This window comes from Hyperolius riggenbachi, chromosome 9 (assembly GCF_040937935.1).
Source record: "Hyperolius riggenbachi isolate aHypRig1 chromosome 9, aHypRig1.pri, whole genome shotgun sequence".
Classification (NCBI taxonomy): domain Eukaryota; kingdom Metazoa; phylum Chordata; class Amphibia; order Anura; family Hyperoliidae; genus Hyperolius; species Hyperolius riggenbachi.
This window is the reverse complement of record NC_090654.1, coordinates 174,878,260-174,896,610: the sequence shown is the minus strand read 5'-3', so window position 1 is coordinate 174,896,610 and position 18,351 is coordinate 174,878,260. Positions and strand designations below refer to the sequence as shown.

Here is an 18,351-nt window from a genome sequence, read left to right as displayed (position 1 = left end):
CTAATCAGGTAACTTGATCTGTTTGCATTATGCAGTGCTTTAAGCATATTCGACAAGGGCTTTTCAAAGATTCGCTTATTGTCGTGCTGTCATCTAAGTTTTTCCGTACTGGGCAAGGTTCGTACATGCCCAGTAGAACAAAACTGCTTGTGCATGGCTTTTTCCTCTTCTCCTCTGTGTGTGTGTGTAGTTCTGTTCTCTGGGGCATGTGTGGACCGTAGTTTCGCATACTCAGTACGGAGAGGCTCATATCATATATTATTTGCTTTAATCATCTGCTTAGAGGTAATAATAATAATAATCCAATAATCCAAACATTTGTATAGCGCTTTTCTCCTGTCGGACTCAAAGCGCTCAAGAGCTGCAGCCACTGGGACGTGCTCAAGAGGCCACCCTGCAGTGTTAAGGAGTCTTGCCTTGAACTCCTTACTGAATAGATACTTGACCTAGCCAGGATTTGAACCCTGGTTTCCCATGTCAAAGGCAGAGCCCTTAACCAGTACACTATCCACAAGTAATCATAGAGTAGTTCAACTGTCAGATAATACAACTACTGTACTTGACATTTGTCACTTATATAAAGGTCAGAAAAATATGAAGCAAAGGGCTAAATGTGATTTTTTTTTTTAACTATAACATGCTTCAAGTTTTAATACTATTGCTGGGGGTCCTTCATATTGTTTAGTGATCACATTATTGCCCACTTTCACTGAAAAGTGCAACAAACAAATATTTATGCTCCAAAAGACTCTGTAATTTAATGCTAGTAACCAATTATTGTATGGCATACAGACAACCCAGAAAGTTCCCAACCAAGTTGCTGAAATCACAATTAGCTGCAGAGTAGGCGCTTAGTAGGGACCATACACACTTGTATGTTGACACGTTTTACAAAAATGCATGATACCCAAGTTGCTGACACTGTGGTACTAATCCCATGCAACTACAATGAATTGGGTTAGACTGCTCAGTGCACTGAAATGCAGGTAGCAGTGCATTGCCAGAACCCACTGCTGAGCAACACATGAGACATCAGACAGTGCTGTCTATGTGCTCTTTGATGACTTTGTGAATCATACTATCTTTGCCTTGCTAAAGTAAGCAACACACAGGAGCGTATTGGGTCTTCAGCCCCATACACGCACTCAACAGCGGTCTGTTAAGGTGCGTACACACGCACTACGGCAATGAACGACGGGTCCGTCAGACCCTCCCGCTGAGCGGATCGTTCAGAAACAGCCTTATCAGTCTGCCCGGCAGACTGTACACACGCACTACTGTCGCTGGAACGCCCGTCCGCCCAGCGGGAGGGTCTGACGGACCTGTCGTTCATTGCTGTAGTGTGTGTATACGCACCTTTAGGCTCTCACAACTTTTCTTGTGAAACACCTAAAAAAATTATCTTGCTATTGTTCAAGCAGCTGATAAGACGGATAAGAAGGCAATCCAAATGTTGAATTGACTTCTTATCAGTCTTATCAGCTGCTTGAACAATAGCAAGAGATTTTTTTAGGCGTATCACAAGAAAAGTTGTGAGAGCTTAAAAGACCGCTGTTGAGTGTGTGTATGGGGCTTTAGCCCGTTTCCTCACCTGGACTTATCCACTGACTAGCAGCAAAACTGCACACTCCGATACCACAGTCTCTTGCAGGAAGTTTTTAACAATTGTGTTTTACAAAGGTTGCTGTTAATGTCAGCGATGTTCAGAGCTAAACTGAAAGGACTGGCTTTTTCTCAACAAAAGGAGAGTTTAATTTTACAGTGGTATAAAAAGCAGCATTTCTTTTTGCTCTAAAAGATTTACAGCATATAATATACTACCACATTTTTTTAAAGCAGAACAGCATTCAAAGGGTTAAAACACAGGACTTACTTTTTCAATAGAAAACTCCCTGCAGGGAATTCCACATCTGAACTGGTGATAACATTATCTTGTGTTTACTTAACCTTAGCAGAGAGGAATGTAAACATTCCCTGACAGTGCACAAACTTCTTCTAATATGTCTATAACTGATACACTACTCAGAAATCATTACTGGGTACATTACAATATAAATACACCAGTTATGAATAAAATGCAATGGCAGCTTTCAGAGCAAATAAAACTGTACTTTGGGAACTTGTAATTTCTAAATGAATAATAATACTTATGCACAAAAGCAAATATGATAACTGTATGCGATATAAAAAAGTAGGAAAACACGTTTTTATTGAATACTATGTCAGAGTTTAATACCACTTTAACAAGGTATCGGGCTTCTCACCTTAGGCAGTCACAAACCAGTTTATCTTTAAACAGGAATATACTTAAAACAAATTAAGATCAATGCTCGGAGGCTCATATTTAAACAACTGTGCTAGGCAGATATTTTTCAGCTTTTAATTTTCTTTGTCAATCCACTTACTGGCTACAAATTTTAAATAGGAAATATTCATAGTTAATATTTCATATTTGGCTTATAACAAGATTAAAAGATATGCAAAACTCTAGTAGAATATACCAATGCCGCCACTATAGTGTCAATCTCCAAGTTCAAGTAAGGGCGTGTTCACATCATAAATTACAATTGTGACGCCAGCGTTTTGTGAGTTTTCCCCGGCGCTTACCTGCGCTGTAGGTTTTTCGTTACAGCGCATTTCTAAGCGCTTTTGCAGAACTATTTTTTGTTTCCACTTCCTGACGTCAGTCAGGAAGTGAACTCTTTGACCCGGAAAAGAATAAATACAATATATTTAGTTTTAAAAGCGTTCGGGAAATCGCTATACAAAGCGCTTTTCAAGCGTTTTGTGTTTTCCATATACCTGCCATTATAGGCAAATTGTGAAAAATTGTTTGTGGCCTGCATCCTGGGAATGTCCGTGCACAAATCAATTTGTGATTAGTGATATTTTTCTGGACATCAATGATTGATGCAACCAAAATTTACTTACAAAAAACAAGATATATGGATGGAAGGTATAACGCACCACATCTAATTATGTCCAGAACACTTATTTATTGCACAGATGTGAGGACACATATGCACACGGGCAACAATGAGAATACAACATGCACAACCATAAAATTATTCTGTACAGAATATTATTAAAACCATGAGGATGCCATAAGAACATATCATGCAGTGCCCAAATAGCGGTATTAATGCCTGCTTATTAGACATGCTAGCTTCCTAGATTATTCAAGAGCTCATTTTCACAACCAGCGCTGGTATAACCCACCATATCACTCACTCTTCATGTCTTCTTTTAGGTATTTGAGTGGTAATGCTTATTTGGGGGAGAAAGAAGATAAATAGTTCATGACAGCTGATGCAGGATGGAGAATATTGTTATAAGTTATCCTTTGTATGTACTATTTCACCTCGCTTTGCCAAAATTAGTAAAGAGCATACTTGCGTTTGGGTGATACTTATATAGCAGTCACTGCAGACTCATATGCCGCTACTTAGGGAGACAGTTCTAGCTTCTGCTGTAACAGAAAGCTGATCTTCGTGGGCCCACTCGTCTTCTCCTAAGACCGAATGCTGCGCCAGCTGTACTTCTTTTAGCAGTGCAGTCCCTGTGAGGTCATGGCTGGACCTGAAGATCACCGGGTCCTCCCGCTCACGACTGTCCACTGGGGTTTTTTCACTCTCCTATGCCTACATAGCGTCTGGCGTCTGCTCGCATTTCTGGACCCCTTTGCAGTAATCACTTGGTGAGTTTCAGTTGCGCCACTGAAACTCACCAAGTGATTACTGCGAAGGGGTCTGGAAGTGTGAGCAGACACCAGTATCACCCAAACGCAAGTATGCTCTTTACTAATTTTGGCAAAGCGAGGTGAAATAGTACATACAAAGGAGAACTTATAACAATATTCTTTGGGGCTTTGGAATATGCCTGACAAACCTGTACAGAGAGGAAGGGCAGCCATTACCGGGGGAATTGTACCATGCCTCGCCTAATCTTCCTGTGATGGTCTGTTGCCAGGGGCTTTGGGATATGCCTGGCAAGCCTGGACAGAGAGGAAGGGCAGCTATCACCGGGGGAACTGGACCATGCCTGGCCTAACCTTCCTGTGTCGGTCTGTTGCCAGGGGCTTTGGAAACCTGGACAAAGAGGAAGAGCAGCTATGGTCAAATATGTTAAGCAAAACAAACGTTTGCCTTCTTAAAACAGAAGGTATTTGTGATAATTCAGGTTGGAGTGAGCATATCACGATGCATCACTGCTGAATATGCAAATCATCCTTTTACACACTCCTAGGAGTTCTGGTTCCCCATGAGCTTGCTGGGTTGTCTGTAACTGTAGGTCAAATATGTGCCATTTTTACAAAGCTCCAAAAGAGAACAGCATCTTTTGTTTAGTTAAGTACTTTATATGCCATTCAGAATATGTTATTTTTGAACCTCATGACCATTTGTTCAGCACTACCAGTTTTCTTACTCTTACTTGCGTATATTGAGGTAACCGGCTTTACGGGTTAAATTTCGGTTGACAGGGAGTTTCTTTGGGTCTGGATCAGGCAAATATAGGGGTTCACTGGCATCTTCCATGTCCTGAATTGTCTGCTGCATGGTTTCCACATCATTATCCATCTCCCTGCGGACACTGGCAAAAACAGGAAATATTGAACAGATTACCACACAGCATAAACCACATGCAATCCGACATACATAATCTAACATACATATTATGAAGGTTCAGGATATTCTCCAAACAAATATATGAATAAATAAACAGTGAAGGGGAGAAATGGCTTTTTTTAAAATGGAACGCCAATGAAAGGTGTTTGCTTTGAACCGACAGGGTTACAGTTAGAACCTTTGGTGGTTTGTGTTCCTTTTTTAGCTTACAAGCAAATTGGTGCACGTTGGGCACAAGCAGGATGGAGAGCGTGAAGGGGAAGGGCAGGCAAACAGTGGGGATTAGGAGATAGGTGGGTGGGAAAACAACAACAATGTTACAGGTAAAATGAGAAGGATGTCTGATGCGGTGTAGGACAGGTTAGGAGACAAACGGTAGGAGGATAAAACTACCCATTCATAATGTCTTTGTTCTTTGCTATACGTTAGGATTCAATAAAAAAGGTAAACTGTAACATACAAGTATAAAAACTATGGTCCTCTTTATCAAATCAATCAAACATTGACAATAAGTTGAGGCCATCATTAGATAAATCAAGCACAGCAGACTCGGGTTGTCTGCAGTGGGTAGTGGTACATGATGGATGCTTGCAAAAGTCTGTATTGCACCCAGCAGTGGCAGAGTTCTGTGCAAGGTTTCCTCAGAGTTCTACTGAAATCTGATTGAATGTACAGTGGGTTGCAAAAGTATTCGGCCCACTTGAAGTTTTCCACATTTTGTCACATTACTGCCACAAACATGAATCAATTTTATTGGAATTCCACATGAAAGACCAACACAAAGTGGTGTACCCATGAGAAGTGGAACGAAAATCATACATGATTCCAAACATTTTTTACAAATAAATAACTGCAAAGTGGTGTGTGCATAATTATTCAGCCCCCTTTGATCTGAGTGCAGTCAGTTGCCTATAGACATTGCCTGATGAGTGCTAATGACTAAATAGAGTGCACCTGTGTGTAATCTAATGTCAGTACAAATACAGCTGCTCTGTGAGGGCCTCAGAGGTTGTCTAAGAGAATATTGGGAGCAACAACACCGTGAAGTCCAAAGAACACACAAGACAGTTCAGGGATCAAGTTATTGAGAAATTTAAAGCAGGCTTAGGTTACAAAAAGTTTTCCAAAGCCTTGAACATATCACGGAGCACTGTTCAAGTGATCATTCAGAAATGGAAGGAGTATGGCACAACTGTAAACCTACCAAGACAAGGCCATCCACCTAAACGCACAGGCCGAACAAGGAGAGCGCTGATCAGGAATGCAGTCAAGAGGCCCATGGTGACTCTGGACGAGCTGCAGAGATCTACAGCTCAGGTGGGAGACTCTGTCCATAGGACAACTATTAGTCATGCACTGTACAAAGTTGGCCTTTATGGAAGAGTGGCAAGAAGAAAGGCATTGTTAACAGAAAGCATAAGACGTCCCATTTGCAGTTTGCCACAAGCCATGTGGGGGACACAGCAACCATGTGGAAGAAGGTGCTCTGGTCAGATGAGACCAAAATGGAACTTTTTGGCCAAAATGCAAAACGCTATGTGTGGCAGAAAACTAACACTGCATATCAGTCTGGTGGCAGCATTATGCTCGGGGGGTGCATCTCTTCAGCAGGGACAGGGAAGCTGGTCAGAGTGGATGGGAAGATGGATGGAGCCAAATACAGGGCAATCTTGGAAGAAAACCTCTTGGAGACTGCAAAAGACTTGAGACTGGGGTGGAGGTTCACCTTCCAGCAGGACAATGACCCTAAACATAAAGCCAGGGCAACAATGGAATGGTTTAAAACAAAACATATCTATGTGTTAGAATGGCCCAGTCAAAGTCCAGATCTACAGTATATCCAATCGAGAATCTGTGGCAAGATCTGAAAACTGCTGTTCACAAACACTGTCCATCTAATCTGACTGAGCTGGAGCTGTTTTGAAAAGAAGAATGGGCAAGGATTTCAGTCTCTAGATGAGCAAAGCTGGTAGAGACATACCCTAAAAAAGACTGGCAGCTGTAATTGCAGCAAAAGGTGGTTCTACAAAGTATTGACTCAGGGGGCCGAATAATTACGCACACCTCACTTTGCAGTTATTTGTAAAAAAATGTTTGGAATGATGTATGATTTTCAATCCACTTCTCACGTGTACACCACTTTGTATTGGTCTTTCACGTGGAATTCCAATAAAATTGATGCATGTTTGTGGCAGTAATGTGACAAATTGTGGAAAACTTCAAGGGGGCCGAATACTTTTGCAACCCACTGTATAGTGCTGCAAGGTAGAAGATCCATATGAGATAGATATTGACCGTTTACCTGATCTACCACAATCGAACAGTGTATGGCTAGCATAAAGGTGGCCATACACTTATTTCTCAACAGATTTGATGTTTACTTTGATCTCCGTATGGATCAAAAACTAAAGGCTGACATACACTGGTCGATTGCCACCAGATTGACCAACAGATAGATCCTTCTCTGATCGAATCTGATCAGAGAGGGATCCATTGGCTGCCTATAGTACACACAGATTTTTAATCTATTTCAGCATGAAATCAATTCAAAACCTGTGGAACTGCCGCTGCCTAGCTGGCCCGTGCCAGCAGCAATACATTGCCTGTCCGCAGGCGCGAGACCCCGGCTCCCCACAGTCTCTCACTTCTTTCAGCGTCCTCCTTCATCTTCTCTTCACTTCACTTCCTGCCGGTCCTGTGACAAGAAAGTTCAAACAGTAGAGTGCCCTCTACTGTTTGAACTTCGCCTTCTCACAGGACGGGACAGGAAGTGAAGACAGAGAAGACGCCAGAAGAAGTGACAGACTGTGGGGACCCGGGGACTCGCGCCGGCAGACAGGTGATGTATTGCTGCGTTGGTCGTTGCCGTATCGAACGCCCACGTCCTCCCAACCCACCGGCGATGTAGCTAAATTTTCTGCCTGGAGAGATCAACTGAATCAATCGATTTCAGGTGGAAATCGGTCGATCAGTCAACATTTGCGTAACGATTTGATCGAATCTGCTGTATTTCGACGGGAAATCGTTTTTTTTTTTTTATTTAAATTTTTTTATTTTGTCTTTAACATATATACAGCCAGCTCACATGACAATACAATTGCATTATGTTTACAGCCATATAAACTCTCATACAAACCAATCTGTGACACCAATAAAAATTCCTATATTGGCAATAATGTTTCTTTTGTTTCATTGGCGTCCTTTAGGTTTAATGCTATAAAGGATTTTTAGTTTTATGGGTTGGCTCATAGTTAAGCTCATTTTGGTCCCAAAAACCAACAATTTAGGCACTTTGTTGTAGGGTACTAAGTACTCGCCATCACAGCTAATCTGTACCAAAAACTGTAGCATGTTAGTAAACTAAGGGGCCATATCTAACATGTAAGTGGATAGATCAGATCAGAGTGAGATTGGAAAGAGAAAAAGGAAAGATATAGATCGAGAGATAGAGAGGGATTATGCCGGTCGCGTAATGTCAGCTCACTGTTTATCTAAAGCAAAGTACAAATACCTTAATTATTATAAAGAGACATCACCCCATATTTTTCCAAAAACCAGCAAGTTGTCCTGCAGACGGGCTGTAAGATATTCTAAATTATATATATACTTAATTCTACCATGGAGTTCAGATATTGTAGGAGGGTTAACATCTTTCCAATGCTTAGATATTAAACATCTTGCCGCCGTCAGGAAGTGGTTAAGCAATTTCAAGGATGAATTTTTGAGTTTTGGCATAGGTTTAGCCAGTAAGCATATCCATGGATCTAGTGGTACCTCAATTTCTGTGTAGCGTTTTATAAAATTTTGAACCTCTGTCCAGTAAGTTTGAATTTTGGGACAAGTCCAGAATATATGTTGAAGTGAGCCTGTACCACCACATTCTCTCCAGCAGACTGATGGTAAAGATGGGTCCCATTTGTGAATGCGTTCCGGTGTTATGTACCACATCATCATTATTTTGTAAATGTTGACGGGAAATCGTTTTAGTGTATGGGCACCTTAAGCCATTCCTCTATTTGTTACCAAGCAATTATTTGTAAAGGCCATTAATAAGACACAGATGGCAATAAACACAAGAAAGAAGTTGTAACCATAACAATTTCACATTGTTACCATTTCACAAATATATAGTCAAACTGTAAGGTGTGCAAGCTAAATTACTTTCTAAGCAATTCTTCTTCTTCTGGCACTACAGCCCTGGGTAGGCTTTGGCGTCTATCAAGCCCAACTCCTTTGCTAGTTGTTACATATATTTTCTTTGAAGCTGTTTAAATTGATCCGAATTACCATATTATTATTCTAATATTGATCTCTTAATGTCTGAATTAAGACCATTTCAAAGGCAAACGTCTGCCCAAAATGCGGGTACAGTGCACCTACATTTTACCACCTTATTTGGGAATGCCCCCCGGTGGCAGATTTTTGGACTCAAATTGTAAATTTCCTACATGACCGTATGGGCTGCCCAACTACCCTCAACCCCCTTTTATGCATCCTGGGTATAATTGATGAGGAAGAAATGAGAGCATGTACCAAAATGTTAATGAGAGAGACGCTATTTGCCGCTCGACAAGAAATTGCTTTGCACTGGCTGTCACCTAACCCCCCCCGGTTCTCTTGCTGGATTCAACGTCTAGATAAAGGCCTTCCCTTTAAAAAGTTAGTTTATATACATAGAAACAGAATAGAGCAATTCCACCTAATCTGGGATGTCTGGAAAGATAGAAAATGAGCTTCAAATACGAGACTTTTATACAAGCCTAAGAATACATTATATAAGCTCATGTGTACCCTGTCTTTTTATTCTCAACTGTTAATATATACATGCACCTAGACAGTGCGATGTGGTACAGTATGAGCAATGGTTTACTTCCCTTTGAATGTTCCATCTCTTACATTATCTAATATATGAGATTACTCTTTAAATGAGAGCTCCTCTTGAGCAATGTGTGCTACTCCTTATAACACAATCTGTTTTATATGTAACTGCATAGACCCAATCTTTACCATATTTGTACCCCCATACAAAGACTGCTTTTCAAATGTAACCTTTGGTTTCACTGTACGATATGTATCCTTTTGTTTTGTCTGAATAAACTTTTTTCTGGTTAAAAAAAAAAGACCATTTCAAAGTTCCATTTTGTCCTTGTCTTTATTATATACCTTTAGGGATAATATATTTTAAGAACTGTATTAAAGTTGCCCTTATTCTGCATTTTAAGTTACTTCTATGTTCTTGATGAAGAAAAAAAAAAGCCACCAAGAGTTACATTGAAAACACCAGACAACTGAGCGATTATGAAAGCACTATGCACTGTGTACTCAGAGACCAAAGTTCCATAGACAAGATAATCTTTCAGGGCAATTTCTCCCGTGAGCAATTACAGCCTGGCTGCAAATTTATGTCTGCAGATGTAGATAATGTTTTGTATACAGTAATACAGTGACCATATTAATTTACAAACTGGTGAGGATGATATTCATGGAAAACCGTAGCTGTTCATACAGACTTACTTTTGCACGCTGGTGGAGATGTTGGACAGAAATTCTTCCAGCTGATCACTGAGATTTTCGGAGCCCATTTTGAAGAAACTAATCTATAAATATAAATTAAGATCAGAAAAATAGCATGCTGATAAAGTTAAAATGTCAGGATATGATATAGAAGGACTCAAAATGAAATGCTTTGAAGCAAAAAAAAAAAAAAAAAAAAAAAAAAAAAAAAAAACCACACACACAAGAAAAAGTAGCATTTTCATGACTTTTTTTAAAAACACATCAGGAGGGAGGCTTTTATCAGCCTCTTCCTGGCAGTAGCAGTGTTACACTGGGGCACTCCACACACACACACACACACACACACACACACACACACACACACACACACACACACACAGGATCCAAATTAAAAATACAAGATTTCAGAAATGAAATCTATTTTCTAAATTATAATAATAAATAGCAGCCTTTTTTCAGCTGCATGATGACAAATGTAAAATATTTTACATTTATTGGAGGAACCACTCCCTTCCTTTCAAATTGCCAGGATTTTGTCCGGCAAACTGGTGGAGTAGATGGTGTCCGGCAATGGAGAAATTGCTAATGGCTGCCCCCAGTATAACCCTAGTTATGAAAAGAGAAGGGTGAAAAGCATGCACCGACATGATCATAGGTTTGAAGGAGTGTTCATTTATCTTTGTTTGTGTCAGAGTGGTGCAATTAAATATTTTTAATTAAAAAAATGTTTGGTTTGGGTCCGCTTTAACTATTTCCAGGCTCCAGCAGTGGACACAAAAAAGAATAGGGTCTGTAAAAAGCTCTCCATGTCATCCGGAGTCTATGTAGAGGTGAAGTAAACCAAGGGTACTATATATACACCCCACAATCCATGTAAGATCCCTTGTTATTAATGTAACTGGATGACACTTATATTTGCAAAAACATCTCTCTACCTCCTTGTATGAAGAATGCTTATTAGCTGAAAGCTCACCGTTTTTCTTTTAGATTAGCCAATAAATGGTATTATCCTGATTCAAAACTACCTGCCTGTAAAATACAAGCTTTAGTCTGTAAAATAGCAGCTCTCTGGTCCGCAGCAATGCTTAGCTACTAAGATAAGGAATCACACACACAGTGTTTCTCTCTCTCCTGCTTCTTCCCCCTCCCGTTGCTTGTAGAGTCGTCAGACACAAGCTGGGAGCTGGAATGATTTGCCTGTGATCTCTCCACACAGGAGCAGCTTGCTAACAAGTAAGGATTTAAGCATGCCAGCCAACTAGCCAAGTACATCTGTAGGTAATTTATCTTCCATAATAGCACCATCATTTGGACAATCTGCTCTACTCAGAAGCCTCTGAGTTCTGTTGTTTACATTTGGTAACGATCACTGCTGAACAGTTAGCCTTAATTTTATCACCTGAGTTAGGCAAAAAATATCTAAAGCTCACCATACAACATTGATTTTGATCACCCCCACATGGGCCCCACGAGCCAGCCATCGTTCACCCTTTTTGCCCCCCGAAACATTTTAAGCTGGAGTTGCCACTGCTTCTTAGTGTATAATGGAAGGCGTATGCATCTTTTTTTATGTATGGGGCTATACATTTTCTTGATACCAGGGATTTAAAATGTTTCTGGTGTAGGACTCAGGAGCTATGCATCTTCCAAGTGTATATTGCAGGGGCTATGGATCTTCCTGATGTACATTGCAGGGGCCTACACACACGGGCGTCCGCACGTCAGGCAAATTGGGGTATCTAACCCCCTGGCCGCCCGTTGCCCCCTCCCTGGCCGCCACCCCCCCTAGCTGAATCAGTGGCGGCGCCCCTTGGTAAGCCCCCCACTTGACTCAGCGCAGTGAAGTGGGAGCAGCAGGCACAGCGGCGGAGAAGGGGATAAAGGAAGTGTTCCGCTCCACTGCCGCCCGTTGCCAGTGGCTCAATTATGGAGGGGGGAGTGAGGAAGGGTGAGCCCCGAGGTGAGGGGAGGGGGGGGGGAAGACGTCCCCCCTGCCCCGCTACTGTGCCTAGAGTCACTACCTAAACTGGGGGGCCCTGTCACTGCCTAAACTGGGGGGCTCCTGTCACTACCTGAACTGTGGGGTCCATGTCAATACCTGAACTGGGGGGCTCCTGTCACTACCTAAACTGTGGGGTCCCTGTCACTACCTGAACTGGGGGGCTCCTGTCACTACCTAAATTGTGGGGTCCCTGACACTACCTAAACTGTGGGGTCCCTGTCACTACCTGAACTGGGGGGCTCCTGTCACTACCTAAACTGTGGGGTCCCTGTCACTACCTGAACTCGGGGGCTCCTGTCACTACCTAAACTGTGGGGTCCCTGTCACTACCTGAACTCGGGGGCTCCTGTCACTAACTAACACTGCACATCACTCTGAACACACCATCCCCACTGTCAAATATGGTGGTGGCAGTATCATGCTCTAGGTGTGCTTCTCTTCAGCAGGGACAGGGAAGCTGGTCAGAGTGGATGGGAAGATGGATGGAGCCAAATACAGGGCAATCTTGGAAGAAAACCTTCGAGTCTGCAAAAGACTTGAGACTGGGGTGGAAGTTCGCCTTCCAGCAGGACAACGACCCTAAACATAAAGCCAGGGCAGCAATGGAATGGTTTTAAACAAAACATATCCATGTGTTAGAATGTCCCAGTCAAAGTCCAGATCTATATCCAATCGAAAATCTGTGGCAAGATCTGAAAACTGCTGTTCACAAACGCTGTCCATCTAATCTGACTGAGCTGGAGCTGTTTTGCAAAGAAGAATGGGCAAGGACTTCATTCTCTAGATGTGCAAAGCTGGTAGAGACATACCTTAAAAGATTGGCAGCTGTAATTGCAGCAAAAGGTGGTTCTACAAAGTATTGACTCAGGGGGGGGCTGAATAATTACGCACACCCCACTTTGCAGTTATTTATTTGTAAAACATGTTTGGAATCATGTATGATTTTCGTTCCACTTCTCACGTGTACACCACTTTGCATTGGTCTTTCACGTGGAATTCCAATAAAATTGATTCATGTCTGTGGCAGTAATATGACAAAATGTGGAAAACTTTAAGGGAGCCGAATACTTTTGCAAGCCACTATATAACAAAGGGGCTACGCATCTTCCCAATGTATAATGAAGGGGCTATGCATCTTCCCAGTGTATAATGAAAGGGCTATGCATCTTCCCAATGTATGATGAAGGGGCTATGCCTCTTCCCAATGTATAATGAAGGGGCTATGCATCTTCCCAATGTATAATGAAGGGGCTACGCATCTTCCCAATGTATAATGAAGGGGCTATGCATCTTCCCAATGTATAATGAAGGGGCTACTCCTCTTCCCAATGTATAATGAAGGGGCTACACATCTTCCCAATGTATAATGAAGGGGCTATGCATCCTCTAAATGTATAATGAAGGGGCTATACATCTTCCTAATGTATAATGGAGGGGCTATGCATCTTCCTAATGTATAATGGAGGGGCTATGCATTTTCCCAATGTATAATAAAGGGTCTATGCATTTTCCCAATGTATAATAAAGGGTCTATGCATTTTCCCAATGTATAATAAAGGGTCTATGCATTTTCCCAATGTATAATAAAGGGTCTATGCATTTTCCCAATGTATAATAAAGGGGCTATGCATTTTCCCAATGTATAATAAAGGGGCTATGCATTTTCCCAATGTATAATAAAGGGGCTATGCATTTTCCCAATGTATAATAAAGGGGCTATGCATCTTCCTGATGTAAAATGCAGAGAGCACGTTGTTTACCAAACAAAGGCCTGGTCCTATCAGTGAAGCCAAGGTAATTTCTATGCCAATGAATAATGCCTCTAGCAAAAAGAACAAGGACAGGAAGAAGAATCCCCTTGTGTTATGGCTATAATACTGGTGTCATCTTGCTCCTCCTCTGCAACCACTGCAGTATCATTGTAGCACAATGTAACCTAAACTGTGCAGGATGGAACAATGTATTTTTTTTCATTTTAAAATATGTTCTCAATAGTAGGTATAGAGGGAATGACTCAATACAGAACTTTTAGTTTGCATGGAATTCAGTTTGTTATATTTTGAAAATTCTGAGCAGCGTTTGAAAAATCTTGTTTGCTGATTCTTCCAGGCATTAAATTAACCACTATGGAAGTAAACAGACTCATGTTTATCAAAAATAAGCACACTGAACTAAAGCTGTGAGGTCTGTCATGTGTCAGTGGCAAAGTAGCTGGAAACACTGAGGCTCTGGGTTCAGTTCTTAGACTAGGACCCTAGGAGTCCATAGGTTTACATTAACAAGTATTGTTCCCTGTAATGAATATCATGTTATAATTAATAATAGCTAAAGATAGGAAAAAACATATTTAGATGCAGTTGTGTTTGCTTCAGTAATTGAGAATGACTTACCTGGGCCTGCATGTAGCCTAAAAGTGGCTCCAATATTGCAATCTTCTTCTTGTACTGAATAGTGTTCAGTGCACAGAAATAATGCATCATCGTCTGGTGCTGCTTCTTTCTGGCTGTGTAAACATCTTCTGTAGCTTCAAATTTGGTCTAAAAAAGTCAAATATGCAGTTCACACGAGACCAAGATATGCATGCGTTTTATTTAACAAAAACCTGTACAAAAATGTAACTAATTAGATAAAAGCAAGTACAGGGTACTTAATTAGGTTTTAAAAAACCAGAACCACTTTCATAAGCTTCCCAATGAAAAAGAAAGTGCTGTGTTTAGTTAGTTGAATGATATTCTGCTTCCAATTTGTTTATGGTTTATAAAAGTGTTTATTTTCACTGTTGAGAGAAGCAGAAGCTTGTTTATCACTTGTAATAGGCAAAGGCAAGTGTTCTGTGTCGTTACTCTGTCCCCCTCATTCCCTCCCTCTGCTGAATAGACACATCGCACTGGCAACAGAGTCACATCACCAGAAAAGGAGGGGGCAGAGTGAAGACACAGGCACAGGGAGATTCTTGACTTTGTCTAATAACAAGAGATAAGCAAGCTTCTACTGCTTTTTGCAATGAAAATAAAAAAAATGTACTCATAGAGAATACTTGGAAATGCTTTCAAATGTTCTTTTATGTAACTAAGAGTATTTACTGAAATTTTAGTTTTTAGAGTATAATCCCACTTTAACATGGATGCAGGGGTCCATTGCAGCCAAGTGGGGATGTTACGTTTTATTATTTATTTATGTTGTAATTACATATAAATAAACAAAAAATAAAATTAATACACTTTATGTAACGCTGGCTGTGATGCAGGCTATGAAGTGTACACTGAATATACAATAATCAAGGTCAGATTGTTGACTGAAGTCATACAAAAAGTCAGAGATATGCGGTACACAGGGACTGAGGCAGAGCAAGGTCAATAACAGACTAGGATCATACACTGGTAATCAGATGGCTAAAGTACAGTAGGCTAAGACAGGTGCAAAAATGTTATACAGGCCGAAGTCATACACATAGGTCAGATGTCGTATTGGAAGGATCAAACAGGAGCGAAGTCAGGGACAGGCTGAGTCATACACAGATATCAGATGGCAGTAATACAGAGGGGCTAGGCAGATTCGAGGTCAAGAGGCAGGCAAAGGTCGATACACAGAACAATATACAATATTACAATAATACAATACTGACTGACTAGAATACATATATATCGCGCTGATGCGCAATATATGAAATGTAGCTCTCCGGAACTTTAACTAGACTAAGTAGTAAAGCAAGTTCCAGCGCTCAGAGAACTGAAAGCTATAACGGACAGCGAGTAACTGAATGCCCAGGGTTTATATACCAGTAATAGAGCACAGACCAAGCCCCCAGGAAAATCAGACCAATCAGCAACATCCCTGTAGCAAGTGTCAGCTGACCGCAGGAATCATATGACACACTTCAGACAGGCCTCCTTAAAGGGAACCTAAACAGAGGGATATGGATGTTTCCTTTTAATCAATACCAGTTGCCTGGCAGTCCTGATCCCTTTGGCTGAAGTAGGGCTGAATCACACACCTGAAACAAGCATGCAGCTAATCCAGTCTGACTTCAGTCAGAGCACCTGATCTGCATGCTTGTTCAGGGGCTCTGGCTGAAAGTATTGGCAACACAGGATCAGCAGGAGAGTCAGGCAACTGGTATTATGTTAAAAGGAAAAATCCATATCCTTCTCAGTTTAGGTTCCCTTTAACCTATTGTTCCAGTTCTGAGCTGTGCGCGTCCTCCTAGAGAGACTGCCAGAAACAACATGTTGACCCACATCTACAGGAGAGCCGGGGATGCGAACATGCTGACTCACGTCTACAAGGGAGCCGAGGGTGCGACCGACCGAAGAGGAAGAGTAAGCTTCCTCCAGCTGCTCAGAGCAGCCTCCAGAGATAACACCAGGTAAGTTTGTTACACTTAAACTTGAAAAAAAAAATGGGGGAAGCTCAGGCATTGGATGTCAGAAGGTGGTGCAAAGAAGTGTGTGTGAATGTGTGCACATTGCATAGTCTTTGACTAGGCTTTAAAAAAAAAAAAAAAAAAACTGATGCAGTGAGCTTTTTCATACACATGCATTAAAACACACATGTAATGCAATGTGCACATTGTAAATATTGGTAGACTCAGCAGCAGAAAATAACAGTTAATGCTAACCTTTTCATTCTCTCGCTTCTTGGACAATCTGCTATACCGATTGATTGCAACATCATGATCTAAAAAAAGAAGAAAGAAAATACAATCGGCCAGGTCACAAAATGGCTACAGCACCTGTGTATTGGCAAACACATTTAAGGGCTCGTTTCCATATAGTTTGCTTTCAGGCGTACTTATGGAAACGCTATCGCAGGGACAGCAGACAGTGTATAGACTGAACTGTCTGCCGTTTCCAGTCATGCGCGGCAATTCACTGCTGAATCGCCATGCATGGTTGCCTGCATTTCAGGGCGCTTTAGCCCACGATCCCATTTAGTGTGAATGGGATCGCAAGCCCCGCAACCTGCACGGGGCTCTGTGCTGCATGGAAACGAAGCCTAAACAGTGATTGTGCAGTGAAAGACATAACTGTTCATTTTATAAAGGCTGACTAGCATAAATATGCTGGTTAGTAATGTTGTCCCACCCTAACAGGTTCTAAATTCCACTACCATAGAGAAAAACATTACATACTGGTGCTAACATGTGAAGCCTTTCTAGAAACTAACACCACAGCATTTCTGATGAATCATGGTCCATATTATGCAACTATACCGCTGCATTAAGGTGTTTTTTTTGTTTGTTTTTTTTTTGTTTTTTTATATCCACTTTGTCAGTTATTTATTTTATTTTATTTAAAGTATTTATATAGCGCCAACATATTACGCAGCGCTGTACAGAGTATATTGTATCGCCACCAACTTTCCCTCAGAGGAGCTCACAATCTAGTCCCTACCATAGTCATATGTCTATGTATCATGTAGTGCATGTAGCATAGTCTAGGGCCAATTTAGGGGGAAGCCAATTAACTTATCTGTATGTTTTTGAAATGTGAGAGGAAACCGGAGTGCCCGGAGGAAACCCACGCAGACACGGGGAGAACATACAATCAAACAGAAAAATTGACTGCAAGGTGTCCCTTCTTTCATGGGTTAATATTTCCATGATAGCCATTAGCGGGTCAGTACCAATGGCGTAGCAATAGGGGGTGCAGAGGTTGCGACTGCACCGGGGACCCTGGATCAGAGGGGCCCTCATTCATCTATCTTATTAGCTTTTCATAGGTGCTATGCTGGTAATGAACACCTCTATATGTGCATTGAATAGTGGTAATCCTTAAACTATTTCCTTACTCTAAATACACCTCTCTGACACTGCAGCTGTTATTGGTAGGTTTTGGGGCTCCATATCCATAGAGTGCTTGGGGCCCCATGTACAACTTGCACAGGGGCCCCAAGCTCCTTAGTTTTACATTTAACAGTACTTCTGCAGTTCTCAAAATGATGCTGCAGAGAGCCCTGTCAGGTCTTGCTGTGTCAAGCCTTTGAAGTCCAACCATACACTCCATTCCCACTGACCATACTTCAGCCCCTTCGCTGGAAGATTTATAAACAGCTTGGTGAATGGGTAAGGCACGAGGATTTAGGATTTAGCCACAACCCTGACTGTTTTCCTGAGCATCATACCGACTTTGCTCTAATCCAGAGGCTGGAGTATGGCAAGGGAGCTGCTATAGTCACATTTTCATACCAGAATGTCTGGACAAGGCT

At 41.4% G+C, this 18,351-nt stretch overlaps 1 protein-coding gene across 2 annotated transcripts in view; it reads right to left on the bottom strand.

The window, feature by feature from the left end:
* The window catches only part of APPL1 (adaptor protein, phosphotyrosine interacting with PH domain and leucine zipper 1), a 99,310-nt gene that overhangs the window by 51,397 nt on the left and 29,562 nt on the right, over nt 1-18,351 (bottom strand). For both annotated transcript variants that reach the window (XM_068253706.1, XM_068253705.1), the window contains exons 7-10: nt 16,763-16,821; nt 14,535-14,681; nt 10,140-10,222; nt 4,432-4,590 (exon numbers count right to left, since the gene is read on the bottom strand). In XM_068253706.1, coding sequence (XP_068109807.1) covers nt 4,432-4,590; nt 10,140-10,222; nt 14,535-14,681; nt 16,763-16,821 — 448 coding nt within the window. The remainder of the gene's footprint in view (nt 1-4,431; nt 4,591-10,139; nt 10,223-14,534; nt 14,682-16,762; nt 16,822-18,351) is intronic.